This window comes from Patella vulgata, chromosome 1 (genome assembly GCF_932274485.2).
Source record: "Patella vulgata chromosome 1, xgPatVulg1.2, whole genome shotgun sequence".
Lineage (NCBI taxonomy): Eukaryota > Metazoa > Mollusca > Gastropoda > Patellidae > Patella > Patella vulgata.
In genome coordinates this window covers 5318826-5346009 of record NC_065879.2, presented here as the reverse complement: position 1 = coordinate 5346009, position 27184 = coordinate 5318826, and the positions used below count along the sequence as shown (strand labels likewise).

The 27184-nt window shown below is 36.8% G+C and overlaps 1 protein-coding gene across 1 annotated transcript; it reads right to left on the bottom strand.

The window, feature by feature from the left end:
- Positions 1-13190: 13190 nt before the first annotated feature.
- Positions 13191-27184, bottom strand: LOC126813328 (sucrase-isomaltase, intestinal). Its single transcript, XM_056103022.1, has 11 exons — positions 27036-27184; positions 23455-23658; positions 21673-21786; positions 20738-20951; positions 19691-19851; positions 16804-16972; positions 15664-15760; positions 15187-15305; positions 14804-14929; positions 13695-13826; positions 13191-13274 (listed from the first exon to the last, which is right to left on the bottom strand). Exons 2-11 carry the CDS (start codon positions 23646-23648, stop codon positions 13191-13193), a joined length of 1410 nt encoding a protein of 469 aa, XP_055958997.1. The 5' UTR covers positions 23649-23658; positions 27036-27184.

The window sequence follows — 27184 nt, the reverse complement described above, 5'->3', positions numbered from 1 at the left end:
TGGGAACGTAGCTTTAAGTCTGAGAATGCTTTGTGAACTGTGTTTTTGATGTATTACACAGTTTATGTCGGTGCACCGGGCAATAAAAGAAATGACCCTGGATAATAACAGACGTCAACAAAATTAATAAGGTTGGCATGAGATAAAATGACGAAGCAATCCATGTCGATTTAAACTTCTATTACATGAATTATTATTTCTAATCTTATCATTAAATGTTATTTTAGTCTGGCGTCACACAATTCTGACCTTCAGTTTAACACGAAACATGCAAAGTTCATGTTATAATCCAATTCATTTTACGTTGCCACCGCTTATGGACACAGCTCAGCAAATATTCCTGCGCCGTCGCGAATGTAGGGCGAAAGTTATTTTTAGTCTTTCTATACCTTTCCCTTTTCACCCTTTTTCATGGCGATTTTGGTTGACTTGTTGGTGTAGAATCGAAGAAAACGGTTTGAAAATATATTTTCTTTCAGGTTTTGGTGAATATTCATGATTTTGAGTCAGTTGAGAGATTGGTTAGGGCGGAAAATTGCATTTTACTTCCAGTTTGTGTATCTCAAGTTTTCCATGGTGAACCTCATACGTGCTTTTGAGCAAATGGTTGCCACATGTTGCTCCATGTATGGTAGAAAGCGTTCTACCCAACGAAAATTTGAGAAAAAGTTAGAGCCGGTCTTAGAGACGAGAATTAACATTAAAGCCAATGGGGAAATCATGTTGTTGTTCTTCTTCTTAGTGTTTAATGTCTGCTTCCACCGAAGGTGATATCGAAGACAAGTCCTATTTTTTTTTCATTATCTCAGCGCACGGGTCTTTCCTGCGAGAGGAAACCGGAGTTAACCCACGAGGTTGAGAACGCGCCCCCCTATCTCCAAGTAACATACGCTGACACCAGGGATAGAAACCACAACAGCAAGCCAGAGGTGACCGGCCAACTAGAGGTCGAAGCGCGGCACTCAAGACCACTAGGCCATCCCAACCCCACGGGAAATCATTGGCGATCTGTGGCGTCATGGTTCTTTAATAGCACGTGACTACAGCGCACGCTTATATATATCAATGATAAACTGGTTGCTGACCGTCTCTTTTTGAAAGATTCTTATATTTGTTTTTAGATTTAAGACTACAGTAGGTCAAAAATATGACCCAATTATGCTGACCCAATCACATCTTTTAAATAGGCCAAAATATTCTCTCTCAACCTTTAGGTTCTCCTTTGTATGAAACGTCGCTTTATCAGCCGAAAAGTTTCTTGATCAAGGTATTTGCCATTCACTTTGATGTTTTGAACCGTCTTTTCTGTGTTCGTTTACCGGTCAGGTTTGCCGGACTAAGTCCCAATCATAGCGCCATTTGGCTGATAATGGGTGTCGTACCATATCGAATGAATAAAACTTAATATTTGAGGAATTGACATCTTTACATGTTGTGATCTAATTTTACCTCTATAAAAATGTGGAATTGTAAAATCGAGTCAGCCCAAGTGATGCTTCTAACAATGTTTAAAGGGGAATAACTACAATATGTCTCTGGATGCAGACTACTCAATATTCTCCGATTGCCTTTAATGTCTATCCGTTCGGTCTTTCACCCGTCTTCATTAGCCCAGTTCGGAGCAAAACAAAGACGTTAAACCCCATTTCATTTCATTTCGGTCTTTCATTTTGCGGCCGACCACCAAGAACTAGGTTTCAACAGTCGTATTAGTAAGCTTATTCAAACACAAGTGGTCCTTAGCACAACATTGACTCGGCAATAAGGTGGAGGCGTAGGCGTCCGTGGAATTCCCTGACCGAAATTTACAATCAATATTTGGCATTCCACGTTTTTGTTTATTTTAAAATGTACATTAGTAAAGTATTATATCATGTAGGTTATGAATAGGACTATGTTCTATTTGATCTCATGCATAAAAGAATTCAGTGAGATGATGTTTTAGAGACATTTAGTAACTTGATAGAGGAATAAACTATACAACACACTTATTTAGGCGACGTTTTCAAGAATAATCTCTCAATCAGTCAGTGTTCTTCCATAAGTGTGTGTTTTAGTTTATTAATTCAATGAGAGTTACAATATTAACAAATCATCCATTCGATAGTTGAAGGCTGGGTGATCGTGATGTTCTGACCTAATATCTGGATAATCTGAAATAATATAAATACATGTACATTGTAATACAATACGATTTAAAGACATAATTAAACGAATTCAGGTATTTACAATTTAGGTTAAACTTGTTTTCGGGAACTCGGCAGAATTATGGACTATAATGAGTAAACATATATCAATTAAATACACCTCTTGTGGCTCAGCGAATAAGGAGCTCGCCACTTAACCCGAATTGGCTGAGAAAATCCCCCAGAATTTGCAGAGTGGTTTACTTTGTCAGAACGGGGCTAAATCTAAAAGGTAAGGCCAGCTCAATTTTTGTCAAGGTCGCTGAGATGTAAATAAGATAAGGTCACGTGATTGTTGGCGATATTGTAGGTTAGGGTAAGCATTGGGGCTAGGTCCAAAGTTAGGGGTTAGGGCAGTGGTTCTCAACCTTTTTTTTTGCCAACGGCACACTTTGGAACACATGAAAAAATAGCGACACACCTGCCTAAATATAAGTGAAAAATATTTGAATTTTGCAAAATAAAAACATGGCAGGTCATAGACGGCATACAACCGTACATACAGACTAGACATTGACACATAACATGACTAAAACTAAATAAAGAAAAACACAGCTATGAACTTACTTTATTGAAGTTTTTCAAATTTCATCAGTTAAATAGCTGGCTTCTTTAGTAAATAATTTTGTTAGTGCGCCGTTCAAAATTTTGCGGCACACTTAGAAAGATCTCGCGGCACACCTGTGTGTTGAGAATCACTGGGTTAGGGTTAGTTTGGGATTAGCGCTAGCCCTGTTTATATCTCGTGACCTTTGACGAAAAATTGAGCTGACCTTATCATTTAGCACTAACCTCTCCGGGGGTTCTGGTATGCACATCAAGGCCTTATTAGCCTTCTCGGTGCAGACAAGTACGATGTTAAACCTTATTTCATTCATCTATTGATTCCATTCATTCATCCAACTATTTCAGCTCTTCGGCAGCTAATAATTGCTTGTTTGCAACGATTGTTAACTTTATTTCTTCTTACCTTGCCAGATTGCCTTATATTACTATCATGTATTCTAACACCATCAATAACAATTTTATATGGTATTCTATTTAACCCATAGATTTCGATACTTCTGATGAGTAGATTGTCCGCTTGTTGGTAGTTATGTACAACGGGGCTGATCGTAAGAAGCCCGGCCTGTAGTAAAACATTAAAGATACATTATGGGAGAATAGATAAAGAGTTGACTGTTCTCGCTATAATAGTCAAACAATAGATAATGTAAATAGAAGATGTTGAAAATTTCAGTCAAATTGCTCCACTATGAACCGAGATAATAGCTTTTGAATTTTAAGCCTAGCCTCGATCATCGGTACGATAAAAAAACATAGTCTCGGTTATCCATTTTTGGATTTAATCATCAATGAGCGTTGAGCAGCAGATTGGATTTCAATCCAGTAAAAAATCAGACACATAAGATGGCATCGAAGGTTAATTATGGTCTGGATAAGTTAATTAACGTTTTATTAATAGTTTATTCAATATTTTAGGCCTAAAGAACGACCTGCAATAGGCAGATTCAGCTCTTGCTTAATGTATGTTTAATAAACATAAATCTTATAGTAGATTCATTCGAGTTTAAGTCAAGGAAGTCATTTATTTGACAACTATAAGAAGAATAAACTTACCATATTCATACTGAACTTGATAACAGTAGATTGACCATTTACGTGTGTTTCTAGAATGAAATAACAATGAATGATACAGCTAAAATGTTATGGTTCGCGACTGATCAACCTTAAATGTATTGAATCGTGATCATTTGAACGTTAATGGGGTGTTGGATGGCCGAATGGTTAGCATGTGCGCACTGTATCATAAGGTCTGTCATTGAGTCAACTGGCTTGGTTTCGATTCCCCGCTTGTACGTGACAAGGAGTAGGGTCACCTGTCTAACGTCGTGGGTTTTCTCACGCAAACGATTTATTGAAATGAAATTAAACCATATGTTAGTCCCGAAATGACATAGTTTGTGTCGAGTGGACGTTACCCCCCCCCTCTCTCTCTCTCTCTCTCTCTATCTCTCTCTCTTGAAATTTAACAAACTACGAGATAACACATTTAAGCTCATATATAAACATACCTAAACTTTTTCCATCATCCAGAAATAGTTCACCATTAGCTAAATAATTCTCATCTAAAGCAATTATGATACCCATTGGATTCTTTCGACTTAAAGCACAAAAAACACAAATATTTAATACTAACATATTGCATTAATGACCTGACATCTTAAATGCAAGATGGTTATATGTAGGTATTTCACGCTGGAGTATAGTGTCGTTACCCTTGTCCGCACACCCACAATGCACGGAAAGGCTCCATATGTCAGAGTCTCTGATATTTTTATTCCAATCCAAGGAAGCCTACCGAAATTCAGATTCGCGCAGATTTTGTTGAAATGAGTTTTTGCGATTTTACTTTTTTAAACTTCCTGGGATAGTTTTGTGTTTTTGAGGATACTTAATTAACAGCTACTTAAAAATAGTTTTGAAACTATTTTCTAAACGTCAATTTACATACCTTTCAAATGTTGTAGTCGCTGGTTCTTGCCATGGTATCACGTGACCTCCTCTAATATGTAAATTAAATTTATCAATGGGTGTATAAAGTGAATGAGTTGTACCAGTCATCATTACTTCTTCTCCCTTAAACCAAAAACAAAGTGTGCGTTTTATCATAATGTCTGTCATTGAGTCAACTGACGTAGTTTCGATTCCCCGGTTGTACGTGACAAGGAGTAGGGTCGTCTGTCCAACCTCGTGGATTTTCTCGGGGTTTTCCGCCCCCCCCCCCCCACTGCTAAAGACCCCTACGTGCAAGCTAATTACTGAAATAAAATTGAACCAAATGTTAGTCCCGAAATGACCTAATTCTAGTCATGTGTACGTTAAACCCCAATTCTCTCCGACTCTCTTAAACTCGATAAAAGAGGAATAAAAAAAACTTGACTTACACCGTTTTCTTAATTGTATATTATAGGACCCGATAATAAGCATGGGGTCGAGAGTGTGGAATACAACCCATGGCAGCACAATTTCAGATCCCGACTCACGGGTTCCCGGAATAAATAAATTATGAGAAGACATTCAAATTCTAGATTAACAAGAAGTTATTTTTTCCAAACAAACTTACACTATTATATTCATACCATCTGGCTTGAGGAAAATAGGCCTCAACAATCGTCTGATTCTGTAAAAAAAAGGGAAGCTTTTATTATTTCTGGACATCTTTATCTATTATTAAGCCATTTACATTGATTTTAAATCGACTATTTGATATTTATGAACCTGGTCTTACTCATTAAATCGTGCTATAAATGCTTCGTGTTAAAATGTTAAATAATCACTTGTTCTGTAGACAATATTTCTTTAACTTGATCACGTGACACGGTCTGGGCGAAAGAAAATGATAAGACTTAGTTTTCTTTCCTAAAACAACTTTATTTCTAATATAGAACACCTGAGAGTAGCTTTAACTATAAAATATTAATCTAGAGTTGGCGTTATTACCTGTTCTAAAGCTAACGATATTAATTTATATATGATATTATTACCTATTCTAGAGCTAACGATATTAATTTATAGATGGTATTATTAGCTATTCTAGAGCTAACGATATTAATTTATAGATGGTATTATTAGCTATTCTAGAGCTAACGATATTAATTTATAGATGATATTATTACCTGTTTTAGAACTAACGATATTAATTGATAGGTCATATTATTACCTGTTCTAGAGCTGGTGATATAAGAAGAGCTGGTCCTAATAAAAACTGTCTATCTATAGACCATGTGTTTTTATCCGCTGGGAATCTATGCAATAACAAAACAACAAGACAACTCAATATCTGAGATATGACTGGTTTCTTTGTTCGCACGATTCAAGAAATATAATATCGTGATAAGGTATTCGACGTTCATATTGCAATACAACATTGCTGCCAACTTTTGTGCACAGTAATGTACACCCAATAATGTCTTTATACTCAATATTACAACCAATAACAACGTTTGTGGTCATTAATACCATGGACCTTACAATACAAGATACATGTTAATGACTGGTGTACTCACTAATACACACAATAACAATTGCTGTACTCACAATAACATCTTTTGTACTCACAATAACATATTTTGTACTCAATAATACACACAATAATGCACACAGTAATAAAGTTTGTACTCAATAACAAATAAGATAATATACACACAACAAAATTTGTACCCAATAATGCACACAATAACAATTTTTGTACTCAATACATACACACGATAATACAAACAATAACACTTTTTGTACTTACAAATACACACAAAAACAATACAAATGTCATTTGAGATTCGTACAAACTCAATAAAACAATACATTCAACTTACTCAAACAGCAGAGCTTTCATGACCATGTGACCTTCTTCATGAGCTTTATACATAAGAGTATATAAATATGGTAACAATCTGTATCTAGTCATAAGAACTGGTTTAACTATATCTACAAAACGCTGATCCCATGCTGCTGGATCTTGATGCTATAAATAGTAACACATGTGTATAACAACAACAGATTTAACTATATCTACAAAACGCTGGGCCCTAGAAATGGTCCTACTACTGATGTCTTCCGTCTTACTCCAGCCACAGTAGTGGGTCGTTCTAAGCAGTTCCTTTGAGCAAGTATTTTACTCAAATGACCACGCAAACGTTACTGGCCTATAGCTCCCTTAATTTCCACATAAACTGACCCCAAACTGCACTGCACATAGCTGATCATATAATAAACCAATCCCCATTGACATAAACGTGAAGCATTATCGCATAATTATATGATTTGATGAAACCCAACTGTTAAGCGAAATTTCTCTCCTATCCAACTTAAAATGTTCGCTCAGCCATACGTCACTTTCCATATATGGCATTCATAGTAAGCGATAGGCGGGATTAACGCGTGCGATATTTGGTGAGATTTCACCTGGTTTGTGTCATGGCGGCTTGTACATTATAAGAAATATCGCTTCGAAAATGTAGGACGTATTACCACAAAGCGAGAGAAACTGTGATAGAATTACTTATTTCAATACAAACTGTAATGATATGTGTTGACATTTGTGCGTTTAACCCTATTTATACTTGCGTGAGTGAGATCTCTTAGACTGTATCAATTGTAACCCTAAAGACAGTTTAGTGCGACAATATTGTAGCTAGCGGGGATCATGCTGCTGGCTCGTGATACTATAAGTAGTAACATTAGTATCATACTAAATTCATGCTAAAGACTCGTAGTTACAATACCTTAAAAAGTTCCGGATAGTCTCCCTTGCCGTTATGATTTCTAGCAAACGGATAAAAAGCTCCCAATTGGTGCCATCTTAAACACATTTCATATTCAGCTTCAAACCAGAATCCACAAATATCAGCCCCATTCTGAAACAAAGGTCAAATAAACTTCTTTATAGATAATCCCTGATTGGATCTTGAGAGTAAGCTAGTGTCGGCTGTAAAGGTGGGTGTGGGTGTGTGTGTGGGCGTGTGTACAGCTCAAACGACGTACAGGAACCTGAAAATTTCACAGAAGTTTACCACAGGCGTCCTAAGCGAATTATTTTCTGTGTAGCCTTTGGCTGCCATTTGATATATTTGAGATGTGGATGTTTTAAATTGAACATTCGTGATTCTGATTTTTGGACCAGGTATTGCCCTGTGTTTACTGTATTAATACTAATGCAAAATGACATTGAGGTGGAGATGAGAGGACGTAAAGCATACTCTTCACATAGACCATAATTTTCACAGACCGGCGCTGAATAATCTTTTTAACATCCCATTAGGACTAATTATATTTTGTTTTCTATAGCTTAATTTTTGCCATATGCTACTTGGGTCATTCGCTGTTTTTTTTACTAGTCGGCGTTCCAAATAGAGAAATGGGGTTTAACGTCCACTAGACACAAACTAGGTCATTTCGGGACTAACATATGGTTCAATTTTATTTCAACAATTTGCTTGCGCGTAGGGGTCTTTAACAGTGGGAGGAAACCGGAGGACCCGGAGTAAACCCACGTGGTTGGACAGGCGACCCTACTTCTTGTTACGTAAACCGCGGAATCGAAACCACGCAAGTTGTCTCAATGGCAGACTTTTTTATACAGAGCGCACGCGCTAACCATTCGGCCATCCACCTCACCTCCGTGACAGTCTACAAATAAGCACAATACACCACTGAAATATGACATACCATAGCGAATCCAAACATACTGAACTCCATGATACCAATTATGGACCAATGCATCTGTGGCCATTTACTCTGATTATCACCCATCCATTTAGTGGCATATTTACCAGTACCAACAAATGATGATCTAGTCATCGTCCATGGTCTCAGTCCTGGCTTTTGTCGTATCAAGGCACTGTAAGCAATTAACCAATGACATAATAAACTCTCTAAGAGCACCTTATTAAGATCGAAATACTAAATAAAAATAAAAGTGGCTACCTTTACAATACAAGGGGAGGGTCCATCTTTTCAACCTACTCGTCTTCCAACTCAAATTGTTAAGGCATCTTTTACGTGCGCTATTAATTTTACTTGGGACCTCTGTTTTACGTAGCACCCAAACGTCAGATTCGTCGGAGTAGGTCTTGAAAAATGAAGAAGAATCTGTTTGGATGGACATGATTTGTCCGTATAACAACTAGGCTCCTCAGTATCTCACCGACCTCTCCGGTCATCTGAGAGCCGTCTCCTGTATATGCCATCATCCGGATCCCTTACCTTTGGAGACCGCTTTTTCATGGTTGCTGGTCCTTACTTGGGGAACCGGGTCCCAATGGAGCTTAGAGCTTTGGACAAAATTGATATCTTCAAATCGAGACTGAAGACACACATTTTCCGCGAAGCCTATCGTGAAAGACTCCTGTGTGACCAGTGTTTCACCTTAGTTTCATTGATGATATCTTTGAAAGTGAAAGCGATATATAATAACAGACAGCTTTATGGATGACATTCACTAGGTTTATTAACTGCAACGTTTCAACGAGGATACTCTCATCGTTATCAAGCAATGATACAATCAAACATGTTACAGAAGTTTATATACAAGTGGATAACAATAAACATGCTCATTGAAACGTTGCAGTTAATAAACCTGGTGAATGTTATCCATAAAACTGTCTGTTTATTGTGTCATTGACGAATTTTCCCATGCGTATGTATAAGCTGTCAACATATATGTTAGTCTACGTGGGCATGCAATGTCCGTATAAGCTGTGAATATGCCATACTTACTTGTAAGTTTGGATGGACATGCTATGTCCGTATAAGCTGTGAACATCATAATGGCGACCCCAGTGCTGTTGACTAGTCATACACAACGTTTTATCAAACATTCTACCTTGATAATCAGATCCAGCTATCTCTATAATGAGAAAATATATTTAGATAAAAACAACGAAAGGCGCAAACAATCTATGTGGGAGAGAGGTGAAAACAAACAAGGGTAGAGTTCGGGAAAGCCAGTACGATCCACATATTTTCTGGGAAAAAGTTGTTTTATCGACTACTCAATACGAATTCTTTAGAATCACTACCACCACTTAGGGGATTTTTAAGCATTAAAGCATTGAGATGCCACTGATCGAAACACACAAAAACCCGGAAAGATCAGTATGATAGAAATACTTAATGCTAGGTTCCCATTGCCGTGCGATGCGTTACGATAGGATTTTCTCTATTGAGTTCACGATCTAGTACGAGCAGATCCGGTACGTGCAGTTACGTTCGGATACGTTCAATACGATCGCTACGACTGACCTCAATATATGATAAGACCCGATAGGATCACCACGATTACTCCACGATTAAAACCACGATTTGAATCGTAGCACGAAACGTGATAGTGGGAACCTAGCATTAAGGAAATTTTTTATCGGCATACTACAAATTTCTCAAACTGATCAGATTACTAATACCTTGGAGATTTTCAAGAAACAAAGATATCGCTTATCGCTGTGTGTCAAGAAAACGTTAAAAAGATAAATAAACATCAACCATGATATATTTAAAGACGAAAGAAATATCATAAAACTGATTTTATCTGTGATGAAATTGGGAGATTATGCAAGAGCTAAATCTGCCTATTTGAAAAATAATTAAACGTAAAAATGGATAATACCGACTTTAGTAATGATGATCGAGGCTAGCCCAGAATTCAAAATATTCTATTTACGTTATCTATTTCTTAACTATTATAGCGCGATCTGTCAGCTCTTTATCTAATCTCCCATAATGCCCCTTTAAGACATCCGGAAGTATATAATCAAGGGTTTCAACATACTTGGAACATAAGGTGGATAATCTAGTGACGTGTTTTCACAGCCATATATAGAACCAGGAATAAAACTCGACGGTTCATTCATATCCTTAAAAATAAAAATAAAACCTATCACACAAATATACTTCTTTTTCAGCAGATTAGTAACTGTCCCAAAAATAAAACCTATGACACAAATGTACTTCCTTCTCCCAATGGGCAAAATACTGACACCCTTGAACTGAATAATTGAATACTTTACGAACCACGGTCGCTCGAGTAAAACTCAGTTTACATTCCATAATTTTATATACCTGCTGTTATCCTTGTAATTTGTGTTGTTATCAGGTGTCAGCAGAGGCGGATCCGAGAATTTTTGCAGGAGGGTGTTTACCAGGTTCCCGTTAAGGCATTTTGATAGTTGACAATGCAGGATGCCTTCACCGTCTTCAAGTTACGTAGGCAAAAGGCATACATACATACTGAGCTTTTTAAAGAGAGAAATCCCACACCCCCATTGACCTCATTTTGTTTTATTATGAATTAATAGGATCACATAAGCCCACAGTGGGTAGAGTACACAAAGGCTGTCGAAAAATCTTTTGTAGGTAAAGAAGGGCAACAACTCATGATGTGATAACTAGGAAAATCCTTGAAAATCAACAGGAGTCTGCGTCTAATGAAGATAAATTATGCATACTTTAAACATACATTATGCAAGTGCTTAATCTGCTCACTTCAGATCTTCCTTAGGGGCTTAAAAGTTATCTAAATTATTAATTAGACATTAATTAACTTATCCAGACCATAATCAACTCTAGATGCCATCTTATGTGTTCGATGTTCATTAGATTTGAATCCGATCTGCTGCTCAACGCTCATTGATAATTAAATGCAAAAATGGATAATAAAGACTATGGTTGTTTTTATCCTCTCGCCTTGAGTAAAGATAATCAAGGCTAGGCCTAAAATTCAATCGCTAATATCTTGGTTCAGAGTGGAGCAATTTGACTGAAATTTTCAGCATATTATTCCCTTTACATTATCTAGTTTTGAACTATTACAGTGAGAACTGTCAACTCTTTATCTAATCTCCCATAATGTATCTTTAATGTTTTACTACAGGATGGGCTTCTTATTATACACATATAGCGTCCAAAAGCAATTGTGGACTATGGACTATCGGACTGCCGGACGGATTGATGGGGGTGGTGGCTACAATGTACGACCACATTCAGTGTAGGTGTATAAAACTTACTATCCACAGAGCATCATATTGAACTGACTCGTTCTCATAGAAAAATCTCATCCACTTTAACCAGTACTCTTCTGTGGCTGGTTTGGTAAAATCAGGATATGCTGTAAGTCCTGGCCAGACCTGTCATGAAAAGATATTTATTGTTGATTCGAATTAGTCCACCGTTTATCAGTAAATAAACAAACATATTTCTTTTACAAAGTGTTGTTTTGGCCTGACTTAATTTGAGATAGGAAAATCTCATATTTTTACGAAGTTAACCATACCCCCGTATATACCGCGAACCTTGTTTTTTAAGGTTTTTTTTTTTTCATTTTACATAAATCAAGAGAGCGAGAGAGAGAAATGGGGTTTAACGTCCACTCGACACAAACTATGTCATTTCGGGACTAACATATGGTTTAATTTTATTTCTATAATTTGCTTGCGCGTAGGGGTCTTTAGCAGTGGAACCCTACTCCTTGTCACGTACAACCGGGGAATCGAAACCACGCCAGTTGGCTCAATGACAGACCTTATGGTACGGCGCGCACGGTACTAACCATTCGGCCATCTAATCCCCCATATATCATGAGAGAACGATGTATAAAAACAACATTTATCTACATTGACCAGAAAACATTTGAACTGTGAACGATGTCTTGCATGTGTTGCTATTAGGTACATTAACTAAAGACTATACAGCATTGGGAAAATCAGATCAAAGGAAGATATTAAATGCGTATGAGAGAACTTCTAAAATAAGCATAAAATGAAATGAAATGAAATGAAATGGAGTTTAACGTCTTACTGTTCTGCTCCTAACCTGGGCTAATGAAGACGGGCATACGCCATACAGTGTGCTATGAGGGAAATTTTGCCCGGACAGCGGCACTACGGCCTACTCTTATATCGAATTCCAACTGCCAAGGGATCTTTTACGTGCACGCCAATGTGTACACGGGACCTCGGTTTTTCGTCCCATCCGAACGACTAGACAGCTTTCCTTGTCAGCCCCTCCGTCCTGCATCACTGACAAGGGAGAACCACGCCGGAAAATCTGGATGAACTTTCTCGGCCAATGCAGGGATCGAACATCCGACCTCCAGGCTAGCGAGCTAGCGTCTTACCCACTTAGCCACGTGATCCCCCATAAGCATAAAAAAATCACTGCATAAACGTTATACCTCTGCTATAAGAACGTTTCCTGAAGCGTTCTTAATAAATATATCTTGTTGTATACCATCATCAAACATATTATATCCTGGACTATTTACTGCAGCTTCTTCTTTTATAGTTCTATCGGCACCAATTCCTGGATCCTTATAAAAAACATAAACATTATAGTATGTTAAAACCAAACATAACTCATATTTATTATAGTACATTGAATACAAACAATATTTATAGTTCTATCGGCACCAATTCCTGGATCCTTATAAAAAAACATAAACATTATAGTATGTTAAAACCAAACATAACTCATATTTATTATAGTACATTGAATACAAACAATATTTATAGTTCTATCGGCACCAATTCCTGGATCCTTCGAAAATCACAAACAATAAAGTATATTAAAAAAAACACGCAAAAATCAAAACTAACAATCAAAACCACCAACAAAGTAAAAGTATTTCTGTAACATTAAAATAAACACAACAGTTTTATGGATAACAATTACTGTATTTCTATTAAATCTATGTTTCAACAATGATACTGTGCTTAATAACGACAAGAGTATCATTGTTGAAACATAGCTTTAATAGAAATACAAAAATTGTTATCCATAGAACTGTTGTGTTTATTTTAATTTGTTCATTTACTACATGCCATTCAAACATTATATTTCTGTAATATTCCCAACTAATGGCATTTAGAAAAATCACAATTATTAAAGTGTATTTAATTGGACAAACTAACAACAATGTATAAATAATCCCAAATAAATATCCTCTCACATACTTACTACAATAACTACAAATTTCATGTTGTTTGTATGTAAATCTTGAACAACTTCAGGAAGACCAGACCAGTCTTTTCTGTCATAGGTAAAGGCATATTTCTTATACATATATTCTATATCACCCCATTGAACATCCTGAAAAAAAATACAGAGTAGAATGTAATATGGAATTACAGAACTATAATCATTAAAGGTATCTCTGGATTATACAGTGTAAAAGTTGCACATGCCCCATCACCATAACACAATTATAAAACTCTGGTAGGTCAAAAACACCCATCACCACAGCACAATCATAAAACTCTGGTCAGTCAACAACACCCATCACCATAGCACAATCATAAAACTCTGGTCGGTCAACAACACCCATCACCACAGTACAATTATAAAACTCTGGTCGGTCAACAACACCCGTCACCACAGCACAATCATAAAACTCTGGTCAGTAAGCAACGCCCATCACAACATCACAATTATAAAATTCTGGTCGGTCAACAACACCCATCACCACAGTACAATTATAAAAATCTGATCGTTCAACCATTTCCATCACCACAGGACAATCATAAAACTCTTGTCGGTCAACAACATCCATCACTACAGCACAATCATAAAACTATGGTCGATTAACAACACCCATCACCATAGCACAATCATAAAACTCTGGTCGTTCAACCATCTCCATCACAATATGGCGGTGACTATCCCAGCTGAACCTTTAGATGAAAAAAAATGGAATGAAATGGGGTTTAACGTCCTACTGTTCTGCTCCGAACTGTACTAATGAAGACGGTCTAACGCCATACAGTGTGCTATAAGGGAAATTTTGCCCGGACGACGGCACTTCGGCTTGCTCTTATATCGAATTTCAACTTTCAATGGATCTTTTACTTGCAGGCCAATGTGTACACGGGACCTCGGTTTTTCTTCCCATCCGAACTACTAGACAGCTGTCGTTGTCATGTCCTCCGTCCTGCATTACTGACAAGGGGGAACCACGTCAGTACAGGGATCTAACACCCGACCTCCAGGCTGGCGAGCCAACGTACCCACTTAGCCACCGTGACCCCCCCCACCCCCCAGATAATAAAGATAAAACATACGTAACTTACATAAGGTATACCAGCAGCTCTGGTTCTGTTGATCACCATCTTCATATCTTCTAAATCTTTATATCCCCATCTACATAGATGATATCCTAAAGACCAATATGGTGGCATTACAGGTCGTCCTATAGCCTATAGTAATATGTAAATGGAAAATACAAGTTATATGGAAATAGACAGGGAATCATTAATAACAAAATACAGAATGGCACAGAATGTCAAAGGTGTTTAAAACATAATACTGTTTTACCGAATGTCAAAATATAAAATACGGGTTATATGCAAATAGGCAGAGAATCATTTATACTGAAAGGCATAGGATGTTAAACGTGTTTACAAAATAATGCTGTTACCGAAATGCAAAGTCTGAAGTTAAAATATGAGCATACCTGTATATATTGTTGTACAGCCTGTTCAGGACTTGGTCCCATAAATATATAGAAATCCAGAATACCACCAATCACACGATATGTTATAGCAGGATTAGGACTTGGTTGTAACACTACCTCTGAAATAAAATACGAATCATAAGCCAAAAAACAAAAAAACACAACACAATTACAAAAGTCCTATATAAATAAAAAAAACAAAAAAAACCTTTTGTCTTATGGCTTCTTTTTGTTTATAGGACTATACATATTACCTTTTAGTTTGCTAATTTATCATTTGTACTTGATAACGATAAGAGAATATTTTGTCGAAACGTTGTGCTATATGTGTATACAACCAGTGATTGTTTTCCATTTAAATTGTGTTGTGTTTTTTAATACGCTCAATCACTAAATGCCACTCAAGGATTAGAATCATAAGACATTAGATTAAAAACTACAGTTATGTTACGAGAATTATATCATTAACATACTTACCCATGGCATTGCTATTTTTCAGTAAGACGACGGAGGCTTTGCCATCATTTTCTAAATTCATATAAACTGGATGAGCGCCATACAGATTCTCTGGTCCCTGAATAAAAATAAAGGTACTAAAACACACAGACACAAGTTATCTAAATCTACTTAAAGATACATTATGAGAGATTAGATAAAGAGCTGGCAGTTCTTACTATAATAGTTAAAAAACCCAAGATAATGTGAAATGTATTTGCTGAAAATTTCAGTCAAATTGATCCACTTTGAACCGGGAATTTGTCAATTTAATTTTCGGCCTAGAGTCGATCAGCATTACTTAAGTCGGCACGATAAAAACATAGTCTTGATTATCCACTTCATGATTTAATCGGATCCTAATCCAGAAAATATCGCAGACTAGCGATGACATCGAGATTTGATTATGGTCTGGATAAGTTAATTAATGTCTAATTAATAATTTATATAACATTTCAGGCCTAAAGAAAGACCTGCAATTGGTAGATTTAGCTCTTGCATAATGTATGTTTAATATGTTTAATATGATTAATACAATGACGTCATTATTATTGTGACGTCATAATGTATGTTTAATTTATGTTTAAGAAGACAGAAAGGACTGTAAACATACAGTTAATTTGTTTCTGTTGTCACGTGTGCAATGCCCGAGAGGTGAATTGACCTAGGACAGCAATCTGATTAAAACACAGATCCTATTTCGTATCGTTTCGTTCAAAATTTCGTTTTACTTGTCTTCACTACACTAGGATCTGGAAGAGTTGTTATATAACCCGCGTTCTGGATGATGTGATGAATTAGCCAATGAAACGGAGCGCTTTTGGCTTGAGATGCACGGAACTGTAGGTAACTCACTAGAAACATCAACGCTGATTAGTTAATCAAGTGCCTGACTTCATAGAGTCAAAAGCCGCTCGTATGACCCCTGACGCGACCTTCCACTACAACTGGTCAGCTCTTCATGTAGTAGAGGCATCCCGATTTCGCAAACGATGTAAACGTGTTGCAAAATGATCTAGTCTAATTTAACTAATAGCATTAGTTTAATTTCAACACCAGGTCTAACAACAGTTGCACTAAAAATCAAACCCATGACGCAAACACATAAATAAAAACACTTACCACTGCACCAATATCCCTTGTAAATATACTCCACCTTTTCCAATTCATGTCATGACGAAATCTACGATGAATATGTTCACCAAACCCATAGAGATTATCAGACGGTAGTCGAGTTGTTATTTGTAAAAACTGATCAGAGTAGGTCATTCCAGGTAGATCTGTAGAAAATCTGTTAAATTTAAAAGTCATGTTAATATAATGGTTGTAGTTGTGATGTAAAATAATCATTTTGATTTTTGCGCATCGATTCTCTTGAAAAGTAGAAACTCGAAATGTATAGTTTTGAAATGGCCATTTAATTAAGACGAGCCTACACGGTAATAATTAATATATACTAAAATATATACTACAATGGTCTGCTCTGAACAAGTACTACTTTGTTTTACAGTCAAATAATTTATTTAACTAACAACAATAACAACTAAGGATACTGAAGTAAAAAAAAAATCTATTTAATTTGTATAACAGCCAAACAATTTACTTAACATAAAACAAATGGCAATTAATGATAATGAAGTAATGAATTCTACTATTTAATTTATATCACAAGAATAAAATTAACTAAACTTACAAAATTTACAATTAAGGATAACGTATTCCCATCACTTAACTCACAACAAATAACAGTTAAGGAAAATGTATTCCAATCACTCATAACAAATAACAATTAGGGATACTGCATTCCAGTCACTTAACTCACAACCAATAACAATTAAAGACAATGTATTCCAATCACTTAACTCGCAACAAATAACAATTAATAATAATGGATTCCAATCACTTAATTCACAACACATAACAATTAGGGATATTGTATTCCAATCACGTAACTCACAACAAATAACAATTAGAACAATGTATTCCAATCACTTAACTCACAACAAATAACATTTTAGGACAATGTATTCCAATAACTTAACTCACAATAAATACAAACCAAGGATAATCTATTCCAATCACTGAACTCGCAACACATAACAATTAAGGATACTGTATTCCAATTACCTAACTCAAAACAAATAACAATTCAGGATAATGTATTCCAATTACTTAACTCACAATAAATTACAATTAAGGATAATCTATTCCAATCACTTTTAAGTACTCACAACACATAACAATTAAGGATAATGTATTCCAATCACTGAACTAAAAAAAATAACAATTAAAGATACTGTATTCCAATCACTTAACTCACAACAAATAACAATTAAGAATAATGTATTCTAATCACTTAACTCACAATAAATAACACTTAAGGATAACGTATTCCAATCACTTAACTCGCAATAAATAACAATTAAGAATAATCTATTCCAATCACTGAACTCGCCACACATAACAATTAAGGATAGTGTATTCCAATCACTTAACTCACAATAAATAAAAATTAAGGATAATCTATTCCAATCACTGAACTCGCAACACATAACAATTAAGGATACTGTATTCCAATTACCTAACTCACAACAAATATAATAATTCAGGATAATGTATTCCAATAACTTAACTCACAATAAATAACAATTAAGGATAGTCTATTCCAATCACTGAACTCGCAACATGTAACAATTAAGGATAATGTATTTCAATCACTTAACTCGCAATAAATAACAATTAAGGATAATCTATTCCAATCACTGAACTCCCAACAAATAACAATTAAGATAATGTATTCCAATCACTTAACTCACAACACGTAACAATTATGGATAATGTATTCAATCACTCAATTCACAACATCTATTCTAATCACTAAACTCGCAACACATAACAATAAGGATAATGTATTCCAAATCACTTAACTCGCAAAAAATAACAATTAAGGATAATGTATTCCAATCACGTAACTCGCACCAACTAACAATTAATGATAATGTATTCCAATCACTTAACTCACAACAAATTAAGGATAATGAACAAATTTGTCTAACAAATGAACATATCCCTCATAACCCTGATAAGAGGGAGAGAGAGAGAGAGAGAGAGAGAGGGAGAGGGAGAGAGAGAGAGAGTGGGAGAGAGGGAGAGAGAGAGAGAGAGAGGGAGAGAGAGAGAGGGGGGAAGAGAGGGGGGAAGAGGGAGAGAGAGAGAGAGAGAGGGAGAGGGAGAGAGAGAGAGAGGGGGAGAGAGGGAGAGAGAGAGAGAGAGGGAGAGAGAGAGAGAGAGGGGAGAGAGGGGGGGAGAGGGAGAGAGAGAGAGAGAGAGAGAGAGAGGGGGGTTTAACGTCCACTCGACACAAACCAGGTCATTTCGGGACTAACATATGGTTTCAATAATTCGCTTACGCGTACGGGTCTTTAGCAGTGGGAGGAAACCGGAGGGCCCGGGGAAAACCCACGAGGTTGGACAGGCGACCCTACTCCTTGTCACGTACAACCGGAGATTCGAAACCACGCCAGTTGACTCAATGACAGGCCGTATGATACAGCACGCACGTGCTAACCATTCGGCCATCCAACCCCCCTATCCTGATAAGACATATAGAAATAGATGTCACAAAATAAAACCTTTGTATGGATTTACTACTTCTGAATTTTAATAACATGCTATGTTTCAATACACATACATGTATCGTTATATTATGTTTCAATACACATACAATATTTGCTTGATAACGATATCTGTATTTGTATAGTTTGTGATTAAAATACAGAAGTAGTAAATCCATACAAGTGTTTTATTTTACATATTTCTCATATTATAAAACAGGATATGTTTATTTAAGGATATATAATCCTTATAAAACATGATATGTTTATATAACGATATATAATCCTTATAAAACATGATATGTTTATATAACGATATATAATCCTTATAAAATAGGATATCATGTTTATATAAGGATATATAATCTTGACCAGTAAATTTTTTATAAACTTACACGGTTGTGTTTGTCCCCTTTCTTTTGACAACTATTCCAAACTGTGGTGGCCCTTTTATTAATGTGACGTCATAGAGTGGAACATCAGGTAGTGTGCTGGACGCTGTAATATTTAGAGCCTCTAGGGGAACTTCATACCTTGTCACATTATTAGGTACAATCTGTGTAAAAATAAATAAACAATTCAGGTCAAAACATCTCCGAATCTCTTTTAAACTAGAAACACAAATTATTTCCACCACGCATATCACTTGTAATCCATATGCAACAAACAAGGGTCTTGGAAAGAGTTAAATCAAGTTGTAAGAAATGGATTCCTCGTGGGCACATCAAGATAGTTTTGTGTTCTTTGAAGAGGGGTACTACATCTCCGAATCTCATTTAAATTAGAAACAAAATTATTCCCACCACCCGCACCACTTGTAATCCGTGTGCAACATACAAGAGTTGGGGAAAGAGTTAAAATAAGTTGTAAGAAATGATAGGATATATACGTTTTATGGATTCCTCGTGGGCAAAACAACATAGTTTTGTGTTCTTTGAAAAGAGGTACCACAAACGATGATGATTACCGTTATCTCTTTTAGAATGAAAGAACTCCCTATTGTAAACGATTAATTGCCCAATACTGCTATAAACATTGATGACAACGAATATCGAAAATCTTTTTGCAACAGACACGATATTAAACTATCATTTGAAATGAAATGAAATGGAGTTAAACGTCCTACTGTTCTGCTCCGAACTGGGCTAATGAAGACGGGCATACGCCATACATACAGTGTGCCATGAGGGAAATTTTGCCCGAACAGCGGCACTACGGCCTACGCTTATATCGAATTCCAACTGTCAATGTGTACACGGGACCTCGATTTTTCGTCCCATCCAAACGACTAGACAGCTGTCCTTGTCAGGCCCTCCGTCATGCATCACTGACAAGGGGGAACCACGACTATCATTTGAAATTGTTTTGATTATTAATAAAAATGTCCACTTCGTCCTTACGATAATGTTCTTCTGTTAATTATTCAAAAAAAGAATATCCACCTTAACCCTTAAACTGTTCTCTGTTTGGTATTCGACGGTAACAGAAAGTTTTTCGTATATATCTCCCCCATATATGGTATCTGTCTGTATCCTATGCAGTCTGGCCGATTGGCCTCGGGTTGTCATCATAACATCACCATCTATCAAATAACCATGACTCTCTGGGTATATGCACCAAGGTGCTCCCTTCATCTTTTGTTCCGCCCAAATGCATCTATAAAATAAAAGAATAATAGGACAAAATTCTCTTACGTTTTTTTAATTTAGCACGCACGTTTAAACGAAGATTTCCCCAAAGTATTGTCTATACTACTTAAATTGAAACATAGATATACGTGATATTTACTGATGACCTTCACTACCTAGTTCCTTCCGGCGTCTTGTATTATATTAAAGCACAATGTATTAAGACGATGATATTCTGGCAATGTTGGGACAGGTAACGTTTATTTCTTCCACGCCGTCTAACAACAGATGTCAAGCGATAATAATTGATCTTTGGACAATGCTTCCATTTACTTTCTAGAACGTAAATTAGCAACCTCGTAATATTGTATGTTGGCTCGGCTCTGTTTAGTTTATAAAAGGGAGGGAGAGAGAGAGAGAGGGAGGGGGACAGAGAGAGAGAGAGAGAGAGAGAGAGAGAGGAGAGAGAGAGGGGGGTGTTTAACGTCTACTCGACACAAATTAGGTCATTTCGGGACTAACGCATGGTTCAATTTTATTTCAATAATTCGCTTGCGCAAAGGGGTCTTAAGCAGTGGGAGGAAACCAGAGGACCCGGAGAAAACTCACGAGGTTGGACAGGCGATCCTACTCCTTGCCACGTACAACCGGAGAATCGAAACCACACCAGCTGACTCCATGACAGACCTTATTATACGTACTAAAGCTTCAGTCATCCGAACCCCCAGTTTATAAAAGAAACTACTTACCCTCTCTTTGAACAAGAATCCTGGCTAGCACCTTTATCTGGATGACAGTCTATCAATTCGTTGTGTACCTGGGCTTGATTGTTAGAATTCTTGTCTTTAGCTTGTTTCGTGTCACTGGTCAACGGCAACGATATTAAAATTATTATAATAATATTTATAATTATATACACAAGTAACATAGAAAATTACATAATTGGGTCCACACTCATCCCTGATAGTCTCAGTGGTGGAAAAAAGGACTAATTCCTTAACGCCAAGTATTACTCTGTTCTTTCTTATTGTCAATTATAGCCTAACTCTTCCTTAATGCCAAGTATTACCTTGCTCTTCCTTATCGTCAAGTACAGCCCTGTTCTTCTTTAATGCCAAGTATCACCCTACCCGTCCTTAAAGGAACAATAACACTTTCGCTGACTTGACGGCTCCAGAATATAAAAAAATAGCCTTATTCTAAGTACTAGATGTGTTCGTGTCCTACCTGTTTTGTCAATTATCCATTAAATCCTATTTTACTTGTCCAGAGGGTTCAAAAATATTTTTAAATCCAAGTAACATTTGAAAAGCTTTACGTCAGGCTTTTCAAATCATTTAGTTGAATTTTTTAAATTAGGTGTGTTAAGATGAAATTTGTATCATCAATTAATTGGAATATTGTAAAATAGTACAATTTGTTGACCAGAATAAAGATTGGGGCATATTATTCAGTTACAACAAGAGTGGTATTGAGCCTTTAATCTCAAGTATCACCCTGCTCTTCCTTACAGTCAAGTGTAACCCTGTGCTTCTATAATGTCAAGTATAACCCTGCACTTCGTTAATGTCAAGTATAACCCTGCTCGTCCCTAATTACAAGTGTAAACCTGCTTTTCCGTAATGTCTAGTATAACCCTGCTTTTCCTTAGTTGCAAGTGTACCCCGTTCTTCCTTAATGTCTCGTCGTTAATGACAAGTATCACCCTGTGTTTCCTTAAAGTAAAACTTAAAAGTAAGAGACCAAGGACACATTTACATAATCAATTGCAATCAAACATTTGGATCGAACCTCGGGGATCAATTTACAGATGAACACGAGCTTTGTTTTTCTGTGTTAAATCCTGTATTAGGATCTGTGTTCTCAAGGAATGGAAACAAACTCTCAGAAAGAAAATGTATTGTATATCTCCCCGAGCCTAGGTATACCTAAATTAATTTCCGGTAAGACCCTTTTTCAAGATTTTATGTCTGAATTATGTTAAAGATACATTACGGGAGATTAGATAACGAGTTGGCAGTTCATACTATAATTGTTAAAAACTTGATAATGTAAAGGCAATTTGCTGAAAATTTCAGTCAAATTGATCCACTCCACTATGAACCGAGAAATAAGCGACCGAAAGTTCCACATAGCCTCGGTTATCATTACGAAAGTCGGTACGACAAAAATCATAGTCTCAATTATCCATTTAATCGTTAAATCAAGAATGAAAGTTATGCAGCAAATCGGATCATAATCCAACAAATATCGCAGGCTAGCGTTGACATCGAGAGTCGATTATGGTCTGGATAGGTTAATTAATGTCTAATTAATAATTTAGATAAAATTCAGGTCTAACTAAAGAACTGCAATAGACAGATTTAGCTCTTGCATAATGTATGTTTAACCGAACATATCGTGTCGTGTTGTTTGCTCTTTAAACGTGTTATAGTTTGTTGAAGTAGAAAGGCCAAAGAAAGAGATTTGGCTGATGACATAATTACATAATAAAAATCTTCATTCAGTACAAATATTTGCATTCAACTTACCTCGCTTCGTTACCTGTATTAAAATACACAACTAGTCCCACAATAACTGCTACTGCTAAAACTATTATAACGATCAGGCCAACAACTAATTTGGGACGTCTCGTATGTTTGGTGAATGTAACTTTCGAAGAATTTTCATGTTGAAATTGTTCCATCTTCAAATGTATCTCCGTGTTCGTTAAACTTCCTTTCATAAACTACATACTGTATCAGAAATAAAGCTGTTGTCAAGCATTATTCATATGTGGTTTAATGTGGTTTTGCATGAACTTATAACACTAGCAAAATGCGCATATTGTAATTGACAGAATAGCTAATAGGTATTTAATATGCGATCTAAGAAGGATTAGATTGGGCACGCTATGTTAAAGATACATTATGTAAGATTTAGATAAGGATCTGATCGTTCGTCTATTATAGTTCAAAACTAGATAATGAAAATTGAATATATGGAAAATTTCAGTCAAATTGTTTTCTGTAGCTGATCGTTCTTGCTATAATAGTTCAAAACTAGATAATGAAAATTGAATATATGGAAAATTTCAGTCAAATTATTTTCTGTAGCTGATCGTTCTTGCTATAATAGTTCAAAAATAAATAATGAAAAACGAATATATGGAAAATTTCAGTCAAATTATTTTGTGTAGCAGATTGATTATAATCGTAACACCGGTACTTTGTTATCGAGACTAAGTTATAGTGTTTAATCTATTTAAAATAAGAACCTTCCGATGGCCAAGAGAGTTCATTAGGAGCTTCTTATCTTAAAACATCTTATAAAAAGATTTATTTATCACTGAAGCCAAAAGAAAGAACTGCTTATGCTAGGTTATCATCGTCCAGATTCGTGCTGCTCTAGAAATCGTGGTTTTAATCGTAGAGTAATAGTGGTGATCCTAACAAGTCTTATTATATGTTGAGGTTAGTCGTAGCCGTCGTTTTGATCGTATCGAGCCGTATCCGAACGTATCTGCACGTACCAGATCGTGGACTCAATAGAGACAATCTTATGATAACACATCGCACGACAGTGTTAACCTAGCAGGGGATCACGGTGGCTAAGTGGGTAAGACGCTGGCTCGCTAGCCTGGAGGTCGGGTGTTCGATCCCTGCATTGGCCGAGAAAGTTCATCCAGATTTTCCGGCGTGGTTCTCCCTTGTCAGTGATGCAGGACGGAGGGCCTGACAAGGACAGCTGTCTAGTCGTTCGGATGGGACGAAAAACCGAGGTCCCGTGTACACATTGGCGTGCACGTAAAAGATCCCTTGACAGTTGGAATTCGATATAAGAGTAGGCCGTAGTGCCGCTGTCCGGGCAAAATTTCCCTCATAGCACATTGTATGGCGTATGCCCGTCTTCATTAGCCCAGTTCGGAGCAAAACAGTAGGACGTTAAACCCCATTTCATTTCATTTCATTTCATTTCGTTAACCTAGCATAACATAACGCATCTTTAAGCGCGTGCAAACATACTGTATAGGCTAAACAATGGGTATAATCTTCTCGTTTGGATTTGTGTCGCTCATAAATCTATCAAATAGTCATTTTATTTGCATTGCAAAAATATCGCGACGAGTCAACAGTGGTGGAGGCTATTGTCATGTTAATAAAAAAAGAATGCTTAAACAGTTGGAATTCTAAAAAAGTTATGCGCGAACATTTCCCTTCTTAATTGTGGGGGTAGATGGCCGAATAGTTAGCGATGTATCATGAGCTATTTCATTGAGTCAACTGGCGTGGTTTCGATTCTCCGGTTGTACGTGACAAGGAGTAGGGTCGCCTGTCCAACCTCGTGGGCTTTCTCCGGGTCCTCCGGTTTCTTCGCACTGCTAAAGACCCCTTCGAGCAAGTGAATTATTGAAATAAGATTGAACCATGTTAGTCTCGAAATGACCTAATTTGTGTCGAGTGGGTGTTAATCTCTCTCTCTCTCTCTCTCTCTCTCTCACGCCCTCTCTCTCTCTCTCTCTCTCTCTCTCTCTCTCTTTTCCCACCCCACTCCCCTTCTTGATATTACATAACCATCTACGTCGATGTTAAACCGTATATTAAACTAATACCGATACAGGGAAGTTAATCACTCGCCCAATAACGCAACGAAGTCGACATAAACAACACAGGGAAATGATTCCTCGCTCGATAACAACGTGCGACCATTTTGTCGACGAAATGAAATGAAATGAAATGGGGTTTAACGTCTTACTGTTCTGCTCCTAACCTGGGCTAATGAAGACTGGTTCTGTTCACGAAGTTGACACATAAAATCGCTAGATGGGATCCGTAAATTAACTAAACCCTATAATTAATGAGTTTTTGAATCAAGCGGAACGCTAAATGTTAAAGGAGCTAAAATGGTATTCTCTGGCACCAAGAAATGGACACAAATGGGTCGCATGGCTATTTTAATTCATAATAAAAATTTACGTGGAAGGGTGAGGGGGGGGGGTGTATGTATGCCTACGTAATTTGAAGACGATGATGGCGTCATGCATTGTCAACTGTCAGATTTCCTTAAAAGGAACACGATAAAACCCCATCCTGCAACAATTTCTGGATCCGCCCCTGAATAATGCATATGAATGTATATAAACTGTTTTACTGTAATTTCTAATCAGCTATGTTCGGCGAAATAGACGATGAGTACAAATTGAATGTCAGTATTTGGTGTCTGGTTATTTCAGTCTACACCGGTATTATCCCCTTGTTAGGTATGTTTAGCCTCGTTCATTGAGTCGCTTTATTGCAAATGGCACTAGAAAGCATTCTGGCACACGATTCGTGTACCAATTTTAAAATTTTCATTTTGTCTTAAATATTGGATATCAGAAGCCCATCCTTTCCCGGTAAGATAACAATATCAATGTTAATTTAAATTGACCAATAAGTGGATGATATTGAGTTAGCCATTAGCTTTCTTTAAGTATTATTCGTAGCCATTAAACACCTACTTGAAAGGTGAATGACTACAAAACAGGATCACGTATCTAAAGGTTTAAATCAGAATGCAAATAAACTTGAATGAAACGAAATGAAATAGGGTTTCGCTTTTCTACACCAACTTTAGTCAGACGCGGAGCCACGGTGGCTAAGTGGGAAAGGCGCTGACTCGCTAGTCTGGAGGTCGAGTGTTCGATCCCTGCATTGGCCGAGAAAGTTCATCCAGATTTTTTGGCGTGGTTCCCCCTTGTCAGTGATGCAGGATATAAGAGTGGGCCGCTGTCCGGGCAAAATTTCCATCATGGCACACTGTATGGCGTATGTTCGTCTTCATTAGTCCACTCGGAGCAGAACAGTAGGACGTTGACCCCCATTTCATTCCATTTAGTCAGACGCTTTTCATAGCCATGCTTCTCGCCCTGCACCACTGACAAAGACAAAATAATCTGGAAATTCCGAGAAACTTCCTCTTCTCGACCAACATCAGGACCTCCTGGCTGGTGAGACAACCAATACGCATCGAGTCACCGTTGCGAAACAGCTGTAACCATTACTATTTCATTCTGATACACTGTCGAATAGCAATCAAATTCAAGGCTGACATAGTTATAACAAAATATAACTAAAATTCAAATAATACTCACTGTGTTACGTAATCTTCAGAATGTTATTAATTTATATAACGCCTACTAGTAATTTTTTTAGCATCAGAATTCACATCCTTTTGAGGTGTATATTTGAGGAATCGCTGATACTCCCACTTCGCTACAAAATCATTACGGTTGTGCTTTAA

Excerpts from the sequence above, each read along its gene's own strand:
- LOC126813328 (XM_056103022.1), bottom strand. The coding sequence starts at position 23,648 with ATGAAAGGAAGTTTAACGAACACGGAGATACATTTGAAGATGGAACAA. Across the intron at positions 20,952-21,672 it reads GATTCTTGTTCAAAGAGAGG|ATGCATTTGGGCGGAACAAA; the intron begins GTAAGTAGTTTC and ends TTTATTTTATAG. Across the intron at positions 13,275-13,694 it reads TGAAATTTGTAGTTATTGTA|GATCCAGGAATTGGTGCCGA; the intron begins GTAAGTATGTGA and ends TGATTTTCGAAG.